We start from the raw sequence: 20,066 nt of genomic DNA, 5'->3' as shown, positions 1-20,066 counted from the left end.
AAAAATTGAAATGATTGGACTTTATTCAAGGCTTGATTTTTAATCCGTCATTAGTAGCTCCAAATGTTACCTTGATGGGGGCATACATCTTGTGCAGCTTCCAAATGGCATCAGCCCCCAATTATTTGGACACTGCTAGTAAATAGTGTTAGCCCAAAAAAAAGAAAAAACTTACAAAATTGTTGCACTATGCCCTGAAAACTAGGTGCTTATGCTGCGTCAATGTTCATTTGCTTAAGAATATGTGCAAGACTTATGTACTTCATCACAAAGGCTGAAGGAAAGTCCAGATAACAAACTATCAGTTCCCATCTCAGCAAGTCATGGGGATAAAGCTATTCCAGCATCTTCATTACACCATATTCACTGGTTCTCTTAAATGATCATACAACAACAAAAAAAAAAATGTGACATTTGTCTTCTCTGAGGAACACTAATCATGATTGAACAATAACATCAATTAGGAAGATTGGGCACAAATAAGTATTGGTGTTGCATTGCGAGACAGAAATTATGAATCCCCAGAAATTTGAGAACCTCCAAACAATTGGATCAGCAACCATTCTACACATAAATCACAATATATAACATCAAAAGAAAATGCCCCCCCCCCACCCCAAAAAAAAAAAATGTACCTGGCATAAGCTCACTAGTAGGGAACAAGCCTTCGAGCATTTGCTCTCTTTCTTCAAGGAACTGCTCCGGAGTAAGAGAACTTATCCCTGTCTCATCAACAAACACCTTTGCTGCTTCTAATGCCTTCAACCCCATCATTTTTGCCTTGAGAGACCAGTCAAAAGGTTTATTGTATCTAGCTAGTATACTTTCTTGGACTTGAGTATAGAATCTCTCAGTATCTGCAACATTAGGTACAACCCATCAGATCAAAATTTTCAAAGAGAAGATAAACACATAAACACCGGGAATAGAAAATTGAACGGTTGCACAGAAAATAAGAATGAATAGACCAGTAGTTTTTATCACTCCTCTTTTTACCATAATGGAAAAACCAAAAGTAAATACCTGAATATATAGACAAAGTGATCTGTAGTTGAAATGCTACCAAAGTAAAAAAAAAATATATATATATATATATAATCCCAATTTGGGAAAAGGAAAGATGAACACTTTTCACACTGACAGTGAAGAAATGATTTCCATCAGTATCAGCTATTCCAGCTATCTAGAGGAAGATTTTGGATGGCCCATGATGCAATGGCATTGACATGGTTGAACTGGCACAACCTGCTGTGGGAGCCCATGCCGAGACGGAACTGGCCGAACCCAAGTTTTTGGTCCAAAGGAGCTTGGTAGATATTTACTTTCTTTCTTGGGAAAGAAACATGTAATTTTTTATTTATTGAGTAGACTAAATAGAAAATAGCTACATGGGATTTATTTTCCTAATTATCTCGAGTTTTAAAAATAGAATAGGTTTCAGTTGAGATTTTTCTTTTAGGGCAAGAGATTGCTGCCTGGTCATGTGGCCCTGCGCCAAAGAGAGCGGGTTGTCACAACCTGCCCAACAAAGGCCCACGGGCCTACCTCACCAGCCCATGGACTTAGGCCATTGGACTAAACAAGGATAAGTTTCTAGAACTTTCTACCAAAGTGTAGGAATTCTAGATACTTGTAGAGAAGTCCTTCCTCTAGACTCTTCTACCATTGTGTGGGGTAGTGTAAAGAAATTTCCAAAGAAACTTCTAGAAGCAAGGATTGGTCGAGTTTTTTTTTTTTTTTTTTTTTTAATGAATAAATAATTCATTACCAATGGAGGAAGAATGGTCTAGAGGTTATTTATACATAGATTTCTAAACTTCTTCAATTAAGGAGGTGGAAAGTTTCTAGTCTCCTTGGCTAGAACATTCCTAACCATTGGATGGAGGACAAGTGTCAACATCTTAAACATTCTCTATAAGGATGGGTGGCACCCACCAATCTACCAACCAAGGAACTGAGCATTCAAGCATTGTACTCAAGCTCTCTATTATGACACAAGTTCTTTCTTTCAAACTCTGATGCGGATCCGAATTCCAAAATCAGAAATGGATCGCTTAGGGCCACCTTAATTAACGAATAGCCGAAGTTGCGCAAACAAATATCAAAAGAGAATGGCAGTTCTGTAAATAAGTTGAAGCTTCTAATAAGGAATGGCAGAATTATAATTTACTAGAACTTTAGGTCATAAAGAAGAAGGGAAAGTAGACTATAAAGTGAGTGGACAAGGGGCTAGAGTTGGAATGACAATAGAATAAAAGAAAGTGGAGAATAAAAGCAAAAGATAGGGGGTAATTCTGAAAATTAATAAAATAAGGATCCACTTTTTGAGGTTGTCTTCAACCTCACGACACAAAGGAACAGTAGCGGAAAACCAACAACCTTCAAAGGATAGAACTTCACCAAATCTGATCGGTTGAACTTGAAATCCCAGGCAAAAGGTCTCCTCAGCAGTCCCTATAAAACCCAGTTGAGATCGGCTTCAAACAGTGAGGGAGAGCACCAATAGAAGGGCCTGCAACTTGGCCTTGCGGTAACCTTCAGTTCAGGCCTGAAACTGGATTTCGAGCTAAGGTTGGGGGAAGGCTTTGGAGCTGAGACCTTGGGGGTTAACTCTCCAAAGGAAAAGTAACCTAAAACCAAGACTTCTAGGCTAATTGAATCTGGCTAACGATTCAGTGAAACCTTATACTGAAACTGATAGTATCGTCCAGAACAGAATATTCCCAGGTAAGGGAAATATATAGCAGGGAAAAAGGGAAAAGGATTAGAGAAAAGAAGAAGACAACAAAGGGAAAAAGAAGGGGATTTCAGAGGGGGTTAGGGAGGTAAGCGTCTCTCACGGCAACCATGGTTTCAAACAAAAAAAAAAAAAACTATTCAATTCCGAAAGTCTGTAATCTTCATTGTTACATGGCTATATAAAGAAAATCAAAACTTAACAATGGAAAATAATTAACATGGAAACTAATTAAATTAGCAACTAAAATAAAATCTGAATCTTCCTACTAACTTGACCACACCCTACACTAATAATAAAGGAAACAAATCAAAGTACTAAATTATTCCCAAATCATCCCACGCCCAACTGGATCAAACTCTCTTGTGTTCACTACTTCTCTTCCCAAGTCCCTTAAGGAGCATAGTAAGGCTGACTTAGTGCTAGCAAGAGTGCTAAGTGTCGGCGCGGTTGCTTAGGAAGGTCTAAGGCCGTGATAGTTGTGGTATCAGAACTTCGGTTGCAAGAGAGCCAAGGTTGTGGGATAAGCATCATGTCTAACCTTACAGAGGTGCACGACATGGCAACAGGCAAGCAAAACAGTGGGAGGGAGACCAACCCCAACACGGGAAAGCAAAGGAAAAACAAAAATAAGTCCGTTGACATTGGTGCTGCCATGGAGCCTCGCTTAGCTCGGGTGGAGCAAGCAATGGCCGAGTGAAGGAGCATCTCGATATTGTGTAGCAAAGTGGGGAAGAGCTCGAAGGCAACGTGGTGGAGCTCAAGGAGGAGTTTGTTGGTCATATGGGGGAGCTCAAGGAGTCCATAATAAGTACTCTAAATACCATGGCACATAACCAAAATGAGGAGTCTGCCACCTTCAAGGCTCAAGTGTGGGAGGTGTTGGCCAAGATGGAAGCTCGCATCGATGAAGTACGTGAGGATTGGGCTATGTGTAGGAGGACAGTGGCCGAGGGAGCCACTACCTCTCGTGAAGTGCCTAGGGTGGAGGCACCAAGGCCCAAACCATTTGATGGGAAGAGAGATGCGCGGGAAGTCGACAACTTCCATTAACACATGGAGAGGTATTTCAAGGTGATGGCACTTAAGGACGAGGCAACAAAGGTACGAACTGCTACTCTCTACCTCACCGACACCGCAACTCTATGGTGGAGAAGGAGGCATACTGATATCAAAAGAGGCACATGCAACATAGACACTTAGGATAGCTTCAAGAAGTGAAGAAACAGTTTTATCCTGAGAATGCCTCATTCTTGGCTAGGAGAAGCATTAAAAGGCTCAAACATACTGGGTCTATTCAGGATTACGTAAAAGAGTTCACCACACTTGCACTCAATGTCCCAAGTATGACAGACAAGGAATTATTGTTCAACTTCATGGATGGTCTTTAAACTTGGGTTGCGCAAGAACTGCAACACTGTGGCGTACAAGACCTTGCTTTAGCTATAGCAGCGGCAAAGTCCTTAATGGAATTTCAAAGAGAAGATAAGCTAAGAAAGGAAAATGGTGGAAATGGTGGCGGAGACAATGGTCCAAAGACTCACCATCCCAAGGAAGACACCAACAAACCATCCTCAAGAAAGGAGGGTGCCCAGGTGTGATAAGAAGGATAAGTTCATGCCTAAAGACAAATGTTTCTTGTGTGATGGGCCACAATGAGCTAGGGACTGCCCCAAAAGGAAGGCTCTCAATGCCCTTTTGGCAGAAAAGGGTCAAGAAGAAAAGCCACTTTGCATGGGGTCCCTTATGCAGTAGGTGCCATTAGGGCCAAGCCGGAAGTCAAGGCCCCTAACTCCCAGAAGAGGCTGATGTACGTGGAGGTGCACATCAATGGCAAGCCCACTCGTGTGATGGTAGAAACAGGTGCTACCCATAGCTTTGCCTCAACTGAGGAAGCGAAGAGACTTGGACTTAGGGTGTCCAATAAGGGAGGATGGCTCAAAGCTGTCAAATCCCAAGCTCGTCCCATACATGGTGTCGCGCAAGGGGTCGTGATGAGCATCGGGACGTGGAAAGGCACTGTGGATTTGTCGATAGTGCCTATGGACAATTATCAATTGGTGCTCGGCATGGAGCTCCTTAGAAGGGTTAAGGCCATGCTCATGTCATTCATCAACATCATTTGCTTCATGGAGGATGGAGCTCCATGTATGGCTCCAACAATGCAAGGGACCAAAGAAGGTGCAAAGCTCATGATAGCCGTGCAGCTAGAGAAAGAGGGTAGGAAGTGCAAAGAAACCCATCTTGTCGCATCGCTTTGATCCAAGGAAGGAGGCCTTATACCAAGGCATATTGAGAAGATCCCTGAAGGATTCAAGAACATCAAGACCATTAAGAAGAGGAAGAGATGGGCCAAAAAAGGGGTGCAACCAGCCAACATCATATAAAACTCACGTTATGGTACTTTGATTAGAGCCCCAATAGGCGTTAATACTTCTTGCAAGAGGGAGCTTGAACACAGTTGCCGATCGCATTATTCGACAAAGAGGATTCCCTCCTTGTAGGGCGTATTTAGTCAAGTGGAAGGGTTTGTCAGAGAACGAGGCGAGCTAGGACCCGACTGACTCTCTAAGGCAGTTCATGAAGACTATATAGAGGTACCACAAAGATGTTGCATTGCAAACTTAGGTGGGGGAGAGTGTCACAACCTGCCTAACAAAGGGCCACGGACCTACCTCACCAGCCCATGGACTTAGGCCATTGGGCTAAACAAGGGTAAGTTTCTAAAAATTTCTATTAAAGTGTAGGAAGTCTAGATACTTGTAGAGAAGTTCTTTCTCTAAACCCTTCTACCATTGTATGGGGTAATGTAAAGAAACTTAAGGAATGGTTTAAAGGTTATTTGTACATAGCTAAGAGAATAGGTGAATTCTAGAGTTCTCTACTAAGGAGGTGAGAAGTTTCTAGTCTCCTTTGCTAGAACATTCCTAACCATTGGATGGAGGACAAGTGTTAGCATCTTAAGCGTTCTTTGTAAGGATGGGTGCCTATAAATAAATGTTCAAAGGCATCCACCAATCTACCAACCAAGCAAGTGAGCACTCAAGCATTGTACTCAAGCTCTCTAGTGTAATACAAGTTCTTTCTCGCAAACTCTCTCTTGTGTTCACTACTTCTCTTCCCAAGTCCCTTAAGGAGCATAGTAAGGTTGACTTAGTGCTAGCAAGAATGCTAAGTGCTAGCACGGTTGCTTAGGAAGGTCTAAGACCATGATAGGGCGCAAAGCTATCAACATGAAGGAGATTTTTTTATTTCACAGGAAGTTGGGGGGTAATTTGCGCAGCACTGTGTCTATGCACATTGCACAGGCGCCACACAACCAGACAGATTTTCTCTCAGCAAGCGGCATAGGGTAGCACACTAATGAGTTGCGACAAAACGGTATCAACCATAGGAAGGCAGCAAGGTCATTTCATGTGAGCATGAGAGAGATAGTCAAATAGGTGCTAGAATACCCTGCCCAGCGACTTAGAGAACCTTTTCCCTTTATATATACGTGTACTGTCAATGGAGAGAGATTGGAATAGAATGAATAAGAAGATTTGAGTTTTGATGTTATGATGTTGCATTTGTGTGCTGGTGAGAACTATTCTGTGGTCAATTGCTCCTCGTGCCATCTCTTCTTCTAGTTTCAGATCCCAAATACCAGATCTGATTCCAGGTTCCATCTTGCCCCTAATCTGTCTTCCATTCTTATTAACTAATCTGTATTCTTTTTCTCTGTTCCCTTACCTTCTTATCCTCCCTGTCATTATTCTGTTTTAGCGACTCTGTGAAAGCAGTAAGAGATAACTCGATCTCTCTCAAATCCTTTCCTTTCTGCCTGAAACTTGGGGTGTGAAATCTTCCCCCCAGGCAACCAAAGCCCTAGAACCTGACCCCATATTGTGGTATCTAACCAAAACTCAGACTTCGGTTCTGATCTCTCCACCAATCACAGTTTCAGTTGATTAACGTGACTTTTCAAGTTGCTGATTCACTGGATTTTTTAGTCCATTTGACTCTATTTGGGTGAAATCGATCAACTGAAACCAATCCTGGTTTCTCTGCCTCCCCTCTTCGCTTATCACAGGTTGAAGACTTCTCGACTCCCCCCACCCCCCCCACCCGGCGATATAATTATGGGAAATTTTCTATCACTGCCTTGTAATTACCCTGTATTTACCCAAACTCCCCTATTCGAAGTTTCATTTCTGATTCCTGCAAAATAGTAAACTTTCACCTCTCCTGTTAATTCTAAATCCATAATTTACCCTTCCCCCTACCCTCCCCTGCTTTCCTTTCCTTTCAGCCTTTCTCTGGCATCTCTTGTACCCTCCGCTCTACAACCACCTCTTGCCCCCCCGGGCCTTCCCTTCTATTGTGAGCCACCACATTTGCAACCCCACCCGACCCCCTTTGAGAAAATCCCGCCCCATCACCCTTGGAATGGAAGCCCATTCTCCTATTGTGTGCATCTGTTGGATATCGAGAAACAAATATCGAAGTCCATTTCAATTTAAGTTTCAGTTTCTCTCTCTCTCTCTCTCTCTCTCTTAGGGTATCACATTCAAATCACAGTTCACATACGCATATGTGTTCTGGTGTTGGGATTGAAAAGCAACGAAAATACAAGTGGAGAAATCATCACTGGTCCAATAGAGAGTTTCATGGTGGAAGAACCAACAGAATCCAGTAGTTTTGCGGGGAGTCACTCTGATGGCTATCTCACTCTTGTCTCACACTTCCTTCACTTCTTCCTTATTTCTAGGCTATCCCTTATTTTAGTTTTTTTTACTGGTTTTCCCTCCATCTTTATTCCTTAATCCTTATTATGCCCCTCCCCACTCTTATACCTCAATTCCTTTAATATTATGTTTTATTACTAACTTCCCACCCCTTTTTGTAAACTTCAGTATATTTACAGAATTGCCATTAACTCTCATAGTTGAGTTGTTTATTACTGGAGCAGCCCATAGCAATACTAAACAGGGTTTTCGAATTACTGAGATTGCATTAGGCTAACCATTTGAATAGATAGGAAATTCTTTGGACTGGCTGAATGACAATATCGGCAATGCATATCAACCATATGGCCGTCATGTATATGATTCATCCATTTTTTTGTCCAAAGTTGCTATATTTTCAGAAGTTATTGACTTTTCAAAATATTTGCCAAGCATTACTCTGAAACAAGGCCAGGTTCAATTGAACTGAAAATTAAACAAGGAGAGGACAACATGAACATAAAATGCCACGTGGCATTATAGCCAACAGCAATGCAAATGGTTTCCACGTTGTTGGTACCAGAAACCTCCCCACCCCCGGCAGAAAAATATGATTCCTTAATGATGCAGGACAGGTTACAAGGTTGCAAATAAAACCCCAGCTAGTTGTGAGTTCTAAAAGAATAGAATGATGAGATATTGAAAGAAAACCTTTTGTCGATCGAACTGATTTTTTTTTTTTTCCTCTTTTGGATAGGTAATTGTGATGTATTGGGATAAAAAGAATAGTATAGAATAAAAGGGAAGGAGACCACTGAAGGCCTAAAGTAGGTAAGAAGACCCTTTGATGCGGATCTGGATTCCAAAGACTGAAATCGGATCACTTAGGGCCCACAAAAATGACAAAATATCTCAATTTAATGGTTGGGGGGCAATCTTGTAAATTCAGGAACACAAGCACTAAAAAGAGTAAAAAATAATTAATAGGGTCAAACTAGAATAGAAAATAGAAGGGGAGGGGTATTTTGAAATTACTAATAAAATCAGGATAAGAGAAGAATAACAAGTGAAGGGTAATATGGTCAAACCATGGATTTAAAGCCCTAAACAGCCCACAACTCTTCCATCTTCTTCTCCTCCTTGTCGTGAGAACCAGTGTTGCTGCCGAGAATCTGTGTGAGGCTGAGTGCCAATCTTGCACAAGCACAGAAAGCAGAGGCCCGGAGGTGGCTCCGGGATTAGTCCTCCGACACCCAAGTTAGAGACTTGCAGAACAGTGTTTTCACAGAAGTAAAGGTGCGAATGTGTGTCCTTACCTCGTTCTGCCTTACAGGTCTCCTACGAATATCCTTAGTAGACTCCTACTGGGATACGCCCCTCCTCTTCTGAAGGGATTGGGATGGTTTGTTGGAGGACTCCTCCTTGCGAGCCCCATGATTCCTGGAACGGAGTCCTATTATGACTATTTCCGAGGAGAAGTTCAGGTTCCTCTGCTGCATCCGAAGCTGGGCATAAACACGTGGCAAGGTGCCACATGCCCATGTCTGACTTGACGGTTTATTTTGTGCATATCCGAAGCCCCCTTACTACCACTGAGGAGTCTTTCCAGTGGGAGTAACGTCTTTTTTCTTCTTTTTTAAGTGCTCCTTCGGCCCTTTCTGTTCTACTTCAGCCTTCGTTCTGACCGAGGGGAGCCCCTTCACTCAGGTCCGCTCAGCTTTGACCTGAACCCTTAACCGAGGGAGGACCGTTCGATCAGGTCCGCTCGGCCTTAGCCTGAGCTCCCAATCGGGGGAGGACCCTTCGATCAGGTCCGCTCGGCCCCAACCTAGGGAGGACCCTTTGGTCAGGTCTGCTCAGCCTTGGCTTGAGCTCCCAAGCGAGGGAGGAACCTTCGGTTAGGTCTACTTGGCCTTGGCCTGAGCTCCCAACCAAGGGAGGAATCTTCGGTCAGGTCCACTCAGCCAAGGCCGAGGGAGGAACCTTCAGTCAGGTCTGCTTGGCCTTAGCCTAAGCTCCCAACCGAGGGAGAAACCTTTGGTCAAGTCCGTATGGCCTTGGCCTGAGCTCCCAACCGAGTGAGGACCCTTCGATCAGATCCCCTCGACCTTGGCCTGAGCTCCCAACCAAGGGAGGAACTTTCAATCAGGTCCACTCGGCCTTAGCCTGAGCCCCCCACCGAGGGAGGACCCTTCGGGCAGGTTCGCTCAACCTTGGCCTGAGCCACCAACCCAGGGAGAACCCTTCAGTCAGGTCTGCTCGGCCTTGGCCTGAGCCCCCAACTGAGGGAGGACCCTTCGGTTAGATCCGCTCGGCCTTGGCCTGAGCTCCCAACCGAAGGAGGACCCTTCGGTCAGGTCCGCTCGGCCTTGGCCTAATGATAGAGAACCCTTAAGGAAGGGAGGGGAAATCAGAGTGGAGAGGGGGAAAAGGAGGATCACACTCACACATTCATTCAATAATCATATTGCTCTCTAAATCTTCAATCGATTACAACTAATATATAGGAAAATAGGAACATGAAATTAGAAACTTAATTGGAATGGAAACTAGCCTAAACTAGGAAACAACTATAAAAAGGAAACCAAAGCAAGGAAATAAATCCTACTCCTACGTTCAAGTCTGGAAAATAAAAGCATGAAATAAAATAGTAAGTAAACTACTAATTTTATTTCCAACCCTTGTTGGACCAAAACCCTAGGCTGGACCGGTTCTTCTTGGCTCTTGGCTTCCAAAGCCGGTCATGCTGGTCCAACCAAGAAAGGGCAGCCGTATCTGCATCACCTAAGCCCCAACCAACCTAGGAAAGACCCTTTAGTCAGGTCCGCTCGGCCTTGGCCTGAGCTCCCAACCAAGGAAGGAACCTTCGGTCAGGTCTGCTTGGCTTTGGCCTGAGCTCCCAACCGAGGGAGGAACCTTCGGTCAAGTCCGCTCGACCTAGGCCTGAACCCCCAACCGAGGGAGGAACCTTCGGTTAGGTTCGATTAGCCTTGGCCTGAGCCCCAACCGAGGGAAGACCCTTCAGTCAGGTCCGCTCGGCCTTAGCCTTATCTCCCAACTATGCTCGGCCTTAGCCTTAGCTCCCAACTGAGGGAGGAACCTTCGGTCAAGTCTGATCGGTAGACGGCAGCTCGTGCACCTGGCCCGTGTGAGTCTTGGGAATCATTATTGATGATATGGCATGGCCATTAATACTCGGGCAGTCGTACCGTTTTTTCTTCCCTTTATAAGAGATGGTCATCTGTGGGCCACTACTATTTTTCCTTTGGAGAGCCTTCCTTCGGTTTCGATTTTGGTTTCACCTTCTTTCCATCATTCGGTTCCACTAGTTTTCCAGAAGTGTCCGATGTCTAGTTCTGTTGGGTATAGTCCTTCGTCCTCAGAGAGAACGACGTCGAACCGAAGGGGTCAAAACTCTAGGGACATCCGAGGGATGTCCTTGGATTCTTCGTCGGACTCACCCTCTTCCAGCGATTTGTCGTCTGTGGCCACACCATCTGGTTTCGAGGGTGGTTCGAACGGCGAGGGGTTCGGAGAAAGGGTACTTGAGTCTCATGCCCGAACCCGAGTCGCTAGATGTGGAGGCTCGTAATGTCATTTCCACCATGGACAGGCCCAAACTCGAGGAATTGAAGGTCTCCTATAGTATTTGACGCATTTGTGCTCCAAACATCAAAACCGATAGATAGGGCCAGCTATGGGAACCCCGAGGAGCTATGCTTATACAAGGAAGCTTTTAAGGCCGGCCTTCGGCTCCCTTTCCATCCCTTTTTTGCCCAAGTGTTTTGGCACTACGGGATCTACCCGACGCAGCTAAAGCCGAACGGATGGCGACAAATGCTGAGTTTTATTATTCTCTTCTCTCGGCATCGAAGACCCCTCTCCCTTCCCCTCTGTCAATTATTTTCTTCTTCAGGCCAATAAGGGGGTTTCAGGCTGGTACTATTTTAGCCCTCAGAAAGATCTTCGACTGCTGAATGGTTACCCTACGTTGATCCACGGTTGGAAGGAGAAATTCTTCTTCGTGAGGTCGTCGGAGGGGGTGCCCTTCAGCACAGTCTAGGACATCCTCGATCTGAGGATGGTGAACTCTGCGCCTACACTCTTTGGGACAAAAACGGAGTCGATGGCGATGGCGAGGCATCAAAGCACTTGTCCTCCAGTTGAGTCCGATAGTCTCAAATCGGACACTGTTTTGTTCAAATTTGGGCTTAGCCCTGGTGAGTCCTAGGCTTGGTCCGAATTTGTTTTGGCTTCGGACCTTCGTTCACTGACTTTCTTCATTTTTTTTTTCCTTTGTAGTGCAATTTCTAGGGCTGAAGACAAGGTTGCTGCTGTCGAGAGGCATGCCCAGATGGAGGCTAGAGCGCGTGAGGCACAGTTGCACCAGTAGAAACAAAAGAAGGAGAAGGGAGCTTCTATCTCCGAGGCTCCCTCTAAGAAGAGAGCTAAAGACCCTACTCCCGTTGCTGTCCAGGCACTTGCTGCTCTTGGCCACACCATATCGCCCCTCGTGCTGTTTCTCCTGGTACTGACTTCCGAAGTCCGAAGGCGAGCCGAGTTCTGGCCGAAGTGGTCTTCGTCCCTCGCTGGTCCGTCAAAAAGGATGACACCCTTTCTGTTGGGCGAGTAGCTCAGGAGTTGGTGCAAAGGGTAGCCTTCCGAGAGATGCTGCCAAAGCTCAGGGCCAGGGGACCACGACCATGATCACCAGCCCTGCGTCTTTATTGGGTTAGCTTCGACCCTCGGCTTCTTATTCCTTGTCTCTTTTTTTCTTTTAATGATTGTGGGTGTTGCTGGCCAATTGACGATCCGAGCCAAAGCTCTGGCCCGAGACCTCAAGGCATCCGAACGTGAGAAGTCGGTTCTTGAGAACAAGCGTACTATCCTCCTTGAGAAGGTGGAGCATCTAGAGGCCGACCTCCTTCAGACCCGTCAGGAGTGCGACCGCAAGCTTTCGAAGCCGAAGGCAAAGATAACCGTGAGGCTACGGAAGCCGAGGTCCGAGGGGTCAACCAATACAAGGCCTCTGAGGAGTTCCGAGAGGAGGTCAAGCGCGCCATTGGGCCTGGGTTTACCATGGGCACCACCGAAGTTCGGGACTAGATCCTCGAGCATTATCCTGAGGTCCCTTTTGAGGGGAGCGGTCTCATCTTCGAGGAGGGTGACGAAGCAACTCCAACTACTACCGAAGTGGCCAAAGAAGAGGAGAGCGGTGGTGAGAATGAGGTTCAGCTATAGTGTGAGGTGCCTTTGACCCCTGCCGAGGATGAGGCTACTCATCCGAAGGACACTCTGTGATTCTGCTGTGTTCCTTTCGGCCTTCGGGCATGGTTTTGTAATTTGGGGCTTTTGGCCCTCTTCTGCTTTTCCCTCCTTTTTGTCTATGGCCTTCGAGCCTTTTTCAATGTAATTCTGGCCTTTGGGCCTTTTAATGAATGAACACCTTTCCCCTTCGAGTTCTCATCCCCCTGTGATGTTTTCACCTCTTAATGATTGATCCGGAATTTGAAGGACGACCTAAGTATGACTTGGCCCCGATGTCAGGGGCCTATTAACATTCCCATTCATATAAATTTTTCTAAGTATGATATTGTGCTTCGGCCAATCCTGAGTACAAGGGGTGGCCCAGGTATGTCTTCGGTTCGGTGGCAGAAGTATGAAGGCCGAAGCTCCTATACAGTAGATTTTCCTAAGTGTTGTATTTCTCTTCAGCTTCAACCACAGAGGCTTCCTTTATGTCCAAAGGTTGAAGGGTGTTGTTGGCGGCCTTTTCCCTTTTTGACTTCGGATGAGCCCTTCGGCTATCTCTCAACTTATGAACGAAAGGAAATTTCCAGTGTAGGGCCAAGTTGTGACTTCGGTCAGGTCAGCTCGGCCTCGGCCCGAGCCCTCGTTGAGGGATGACCCTTAGCGAGGTCTGCTCGGCCTTAGCCTGAGCCTCCAACCGAGGGAGGTCCCTTCGGTCAGGTCTGCTCGGCCTTGCCTAAGCCCCCAACCGAGGGATTTTTTTAGTCAGCCATTATCCAGAATCAATTGCTGTGAATCAGCTTTTTTTTTTTTTTAAAGTCCTTCGGAACATTCGGGGATGAGAAACTATAAATTGAGAGTACTTTAAAAGGTAATGTACTAGGAGTTCAAAATTCAAAAAATAACTACTAAGTATATATGCATGTTTCTACTACTGGTAGAATTTCCTCAGGTTCTTCGAGTTCCATGACCGGGGTACCCTTTCTCCCCCTGTAGTCTCCAAGTGATAGGAGCCTGGTCCTATTACCCTGGTGACTCTATAGGGTCCTTCCCAATTTGGAGCTAATTTCCCTTGGTGCTTCGGATCTGACACCTCCGTTCTCCTTAGGAAGAGATCTCTCGTTCTGAATTCGTTTCTGTGGACTTTGGAATTGTAATGCCTTGTAACCTTCTACTGGTAAGCTGGAATCCTTTCCTGCGAGTCTTCGCATACTTCATCCAAGAGGTCCAAATTAGCTCGAAGCCCCTCATCATTTTTGCCTTCTTCGTAATACTGAACTCGATGGGTCACAACTCCTATCTCAATTGGGAGTACAACTTCGGTGCTATAAGTTGAATTGAAGGGTGTTTCTCCAGTAGCTGACCTTTCAGTTGTTCGGTAGGCCCAAAAGATGCTGTGTAGTTCGTTTGCTCATAGCCCCTTGGCATTATCCAGTCTCTTCTTTATTCCTTGGAGTAAGGTACGATTTATTACCTCCGTTAATCCGTCGGTCGATGGATAACTGACGGATGTCTTCCTGTGCTCAATGCTGAGGGACTCACAAAACAAACCAAAAGTTAGATTGACGAATTGAGTTACATTGTCTGTTACTATCACTCGGGGGATCCCGAATCGATAAACCACCGCCCTCTCGAAGAAATCCCTTACCTTCTTCTCTGTTATTGTGGCCAGTGCTTCAGCTTCTGCCCACTTTATGAAGTAGTCTACTGTCACCACAACAAATTTTTTTGCCTCGTAGCTAGTGGGAACGGCCCCAAGATGTCCATTCCCCACATAGCATACGGTATAGGGCTTGACAGGGAGGAAAGCTCAGTGGCATGCTGTCGAGGGATGGGGGCAAACATTTGGCACTTCACGCACTTCCTAACGAATTCCTCGACATCTTTCCTTATGGTTGGCCAAAATAGGACTTGCCACAACACTTTGTGGGCCAAGGCCCAGGCCCCGAGATGTTGGCCACATATACCTTCGTGCACCTCTCAGAGACATATTCAACATCGTTAGGATCCAAGCACTTCAGATATGGTGTGGTGAACCCTATTTTGTATAGTATTTTGTCCTTCAGTACGAATCGTGTTGATCTTATGCGTACCTTCCTGGCCTCGTCCCTATCCTCCGAGAGCATCCCCTCCAAGTATTTAACTACGGCATCCAGCTGGGGCCGTCCTCACCGACGGGTAATACTTCCTGGGGACTCTTGGTGCTCGGTTAAGGTAATACCTCAAAATATACCGAGCGTCCTAGTTCCATATAGTCGGAGGTGGCTAATTGCGACAGCACGTCTGCAATAGCATTCTCCGCTTGAGTACCTGCTTCACCTCAAATTCCCTAAAAGCAGCCATTTTTTCTCGTATCTTCGTCAAATATTTGGCCATCTTCTGTTTCTTTCCCTCATAGTCACCATTCACTTGTCGTACTACAAGCTACGAGTCGCTGTGCACCACCAGCTCTTGTACCATCAAAGCTTAAATTGATTCCGACTATCAGTGCTTCGTATTCGGCTTCATTGTTAGAGGCTCTAAAACCGCAGAGCGTATTCAATTTTGAAACCTTCGGGACTAATTAGTATGATTCCCGCACCACTTCCCGTCTTGTTAGACACTCTATCCATATACAACACACAAGCCTTGTTTGTCTGAGCCTCGGCAGGCTCTTAAGGTTCATCTGGGAGCGTTGTCTCGGCTATGAAGTCTGCCAAGGCTTGTGCTTTAATGGCAATCATTGGTTTGTATTGGACGTCAAATTCTCCCAACTCTATGGCCCAAGTTACCAACCTACCGGACATATCCAGCTTCTGCAGTATCTTCTTCAGGGGTTGGTCCGTGAGCACACATATTGTGTGTGATTGGAAATAGGGTCTTAACTTTCTTGCCGCTATCACAACGGCGTATGCCACCTTCTCCATCTTTTTATACCTTGTTTCTGCATCCAACAAGTTCGGCTAACATAGTATATCGGCCGTTGTTGTCTTCCCTCTTCTTTTAGCAGTACCGTGCTTACTGTCACAGCCTATACGGCTAGGTATAACTGCAAAGTATCCCCAGTGTTTGGCTTTGTCAACAGCGGGGGTGTCGTTAGGTACTCCTTTACTTGCTCGAAGGACTTTCGCACTCCTCTGTCCACTCGAACTTCTTGGATTCCTTCAGGGTCTTAAAGAAAGGAAGGCACTTGTCAGCTGACCAAGACATGAACCGTCCCAGGGCGACGATTTTGCCTTTCAGCTCCTGGACTTGCTTCACATTATGCGGGGGACTTCATATCTCGGATGGCATGTATTTTCATCGAGTTGGCTTCAATCCCCTTTTCCGAAACGATGAAGCCGAAGAACTTCCCCAATGATACACTGAATGCGCATTTTGTTGGGTTCAGCTTTATACCGTATTGCCTCAACACTTGGAATGCTCACTCTAGGTCTCGGATATGGTGTTCCGCCTTCAGGCTTTTCACAGGCATGTCATCCAAGTATACCTCCATGGTCTTATCGATCATTTCCTTGAAGATCTTGTTCACTAATCTTTGGTAGGTGGCTCCTACGTTTTTTAGCCCGAAGGGCATTACTTCATAGCAATACAATCCCCCTTCGGTTATGAAGGACGTCTTTGGGACATCGGCCTCACACATCGTGATCTGATTGTACCCTGAGTACGCATCCATGAAGCTAATACCTTATGTCCTGAAGTGACATCAATGAGAAGGTCTATCTTCGGCAGGTGGTAACTGTCCTTCGGGCAGGCCTTGTTCAAATCCGTGAAGTCAATGCATATTCCCCATTTCCCGTTTGTCTTCGGGACCATCACCACATTGGATATCCATTTGGGGTATCGGATATTGTGGATGAACTTGGCCTTCAACAATTTTTCTACCTCTTCATTTATCTTCTGTTGCCTCTCGGGGGCGAAGGTTCTCTTCTTCTGCTACACTGGCTTCTTAGTCGGATCAACACTCAGATGATGCTCTATTACTTCTCGAGCTATCCCAGGCATGTCCAAGGCTAACCAGGCGAAGACATCGGAATTGTGCCGAAGGAATGAGATGATATTTTCCCGTTGTTGCTTCGGCATTAAAGACCCAACTTGGAACTGGCGAGTTCTGTCCCCTTCTTCAACGTCAACTTGGATTAGGTCCTCAGTCGGTTCCCCTCTCTGGTGGTTGGTGTCATCACGCAAGTCTTCTATCGGGAGTGCCTCGCCTGCCTTTTCTTTTCCCCACAGGGTAGTGGCGTAGCACTTTCGAGACACTTCTTGATCACCTCAGCATTCGTCGACCCCGTTCTTAGTAGGAAACTTCATCTTAAGATGCGATGTGGAGCCGACGGCTTTAAGCATGTTCAAGCCAAATCTTCCTATGACATTGTACGCAGAAGTGATGTTGACCACGAGGAAGTTTATCATAACCGTGACTTGGCGGTCTCCCGTGCAAGCTCTCATTGGTTATTCGATTGAACCTTCTACTTTGACCGGGGTACCCGAAAACCCCTGTAACGGGTGTTCAACCCTCTTCAGCATTTTTTTGTCCAGACCCATCTTTTGGAAGGCTTCGAGGAATAGGATATCAGCTGAGCTACCGTTATCCACCAAGATCCTCTTTGCTCTGCAATCGGCTAGGGTCATAGTGATTACCAGGGCGTCGTCATGAGGTGTCTGCACTCCTTGCAAATCATCGTCCGAAAAGGAGATAACCGTCCCCGTCTTTGCCTTCTTATTTGACCATTCGGCTACATGTACACTTGCATAGGCCTTTACTTTCCTAGTCGAGACGGAACTTTCTCCTGTGGCCAACCCTCCACTGATAGTGGTTATAACCCTGGTTGGGCTTTTCTAATAGTCCTAGGGGTGAGGGTCGGCTTCTTCAAGTGTCCGCTCCCTTCGCCATTCCCAATTGCCTCTCTATGGCCTGGCCCCCTCCTTTCCTGGCGTCCGCTTCCATTCCTCTGGCGGTTGTCCCATTGGTCATTGCTGCCTTGGGCATCTTCCTTTTCGTGGTCTACAAACCGACCCAGATATCCTCTTCGGATTATACTCTCCATTTCACCCTTCAAGTGCCAGCACTCTTCGTTGTCGTGGCCATGGTCCCTGTGGAAGTGACAATATTTCCATGTTATGTCTTTCGGGATGTCGCCCCATCTTCCCCTGCTACTTTAGGGCACTGGCATCCGAGCAGTCTTTTATCTGCATCAACACATCAGTCCTCCTGTTTAGGGGTGCGTACCTTTGAAATTTCCTCGATGGACTGGGTGCCCGATCACGTTCAAATTGTCATCTCTTGCCCTCAGAAGGCTTATTCTCCTCTCTTTAAGACCTTTTCTTCCCGGCCTTCCCTTCAGCTTTTTCGTCAGCCTGAAGGGTTTCTTCCATCTGAATGTATTTATCGCATCGAGCCCTCAACTCAGCCAGGTTCCTCGGTGTATGCTTTGCCAGAGATCTTTTTAGTTCTTTGTCTTTGACGCCTCCCAAAAGGGCCATGAACTCTTCCTTCGGGTCTAACCCTCTGATCGTGATCTTCTCCTACTGGAAGCGTTTCATGTAATCTCGCAGTGACTCCCCCTCATACTGCTTGAAGTGGGTCAGGTTCAATATAGTCTTTTGAAGGGATTGGCTACTGGAGAATCCCTTCACGAAGAAGTAGCTCAGGTCACTAAAGCTGTGGATTGACTTTGTCGACATATGATTGTACCATAGCCTTGCCACCCCTCTAAACGTCATAGGCAAGGCACGGCATATGATGTTTTTCGAGACTCGGTGGAATTGCACTGCAACTTTGAAGCCTTCCAAGTGATCGACGGGGTCCCCAGACCCGTCATGTCATATTTAGGCAGGCAAAACCCAACCGGGAGCGGATCCCTCATGACTTCATCAGCTAATGCCATCATTAGTGAGGTCTGACTCTCGAGTGCCTACCTGGTTTCCTGCTACCTTCTGGATTTCGTCCTTCAAGTCAAGAATCATCTGCTTCAACCTTAGGTCTTTATGTCTCTGACCGTCTTCTTGATGTGGCTCTTCATGCCTAGCTCCCGTGGCGCGTCGTGCCCTCTCTGGGTGTGGGGTTTTTCCCCGTCGAGCGATTTCGAGGATTCTGGCCAGATCTTATTGACCCTGAACTGCTTTGCTCCTTATCTTGAACTCGCTCTGACTGGATATGGGAACTTCTTGTAGCTCTATGGGTCGTCATCGTTTCGGCCATCCGATCGTATTTCTCCTGGAGGGCATCAAACTGCTCTTTGGTCACATATTCTTATGCCTAGGAGGGGATGGGGGATTATTGTCCCTACGCACCGAATGTCCGACCAAATATTGGTCCCTCATGGGACCTTCTCGACTGTTGTTCTCTCATTCTTCGCCGGTGTCTGCTGAAAGGGGCAGAGGTTTTGAAGGCTACTCCACATTTATATTTCTACTTGGCGCAGCATTTGTTTTCTTATGATTATAGGTTTTCCCCACCATTACTCTGTCATTCCCACGGACGGCGCTAATCTGTTGCTAACGAGAATCTGTGTGAGGCTGTGCACTGATCCTGCACAAGCACAAAAAGCAGAGGCCCGGAGGTGGCTCAGGGATTAGTCTTAGAGACTCGCAGAACAGTGTTTTCATAGCAGTAATGGTGCAAATGTGTGTCCTTACCTTGTTCTGCCTTATAAGTTTCCTTTTATACGAATATCCCTAGTAGACTCCTACTGGGATACGTCCCTCCTCTTCCGAAGGGATTAGGATGGTTTGTCGGAGGACTCCTCCTTGCGAGCCCCATGATTCCTCAAGGAATATTCCCTTGAGGAACAGTATTATTATGACATTTCCAGGGAGAAGTTCGGGTTCCTCTGCTGCATCCGAAGTTAGGCAAAAACACATGGCAAGGTGCCACGTGCCCACGTCTGACTGGACGGTTTATTTTGTGCGTATCAACCAGAAACCAGCAGAACTCAAGGACAGCTCTTGCATTCAGACTCAATCTACTCTAAAATTTAAGAATAAGGATCGCCTAGACCCATAGAACTGAACCGGCAGCAACAAATCTCGAGCTTAACTGCAGGTCGAGTCACTTTTGGTACTGAAACCAGCGGTAGTTGCAGGCCTTTGACACAGCCTATTACTATTTCAGGTATGGAAAATATATAGCAGGGGAATAGGGAAGAGGATTGGAAGAAGAAAAGGATAAGAAAGGGAAGAGAGAAAAGGAATTTCAGAGGGGAAGAAAGAGGAAATCGGTACCCATGGGTCACACCCAAAAATCTTCAATTCATTCAAAATCTTCAAAACACTAAAACTGAAATTTTAGATTGTATTACATGACTACTTAAACGAAAACTTAAAGCATCACAATCGTAACTAATTAAAAATAAAAACTAGCCTAGATAGAAACTGAAATAAAAATCAAGTCT

General features: G+C 45.9%; 1 protein-coding gene across 1 annotated transcript in view; it reads right to left on the bottom strand.

The window, feature by feature from the left end:
* The window catches only part of LOC122058093 ((DL)-glycerol-3-phosphatase 2-like), a 75,831-nt gene that overhangs the window by 40,221 nt on the left and 15,544 nt on the right, over positions 1 to 20,066 (bottom strand). Inside the window, exon 2 of the mRNA XM_042620556.1 lies at positions 636 to 857. Coding sequence (XP_042476490.1) covers positions 636 to 857 — 222 coding nt within the window. The remainder of the gene's footprint in view (positions 1 to 635; positions 858 to 20,066) is intronic.

The sequence above is a fragment of the Macadamia integrifolia genome, chromosome 12, assembly GCF_013358625.1.
Source record: "Macadamia integrifolia cultivar HAES 741 chromosome 12, SCU_Mint_v3, whole genome shotgun sequence".
In the NCBI taxonomy this organism is placed as follows: domain Eukaryota; kingdom Viridiplantae; phylum Streptophyta; class Magnoliopsida; order Proteales; family Proteaceae; genus Macadamia; species Macadamia integrifolia.
Note: the sequence above shows the minus strand (reverse complement) of the source record. Positions and strands in the feature narration are given on the sequence as shown.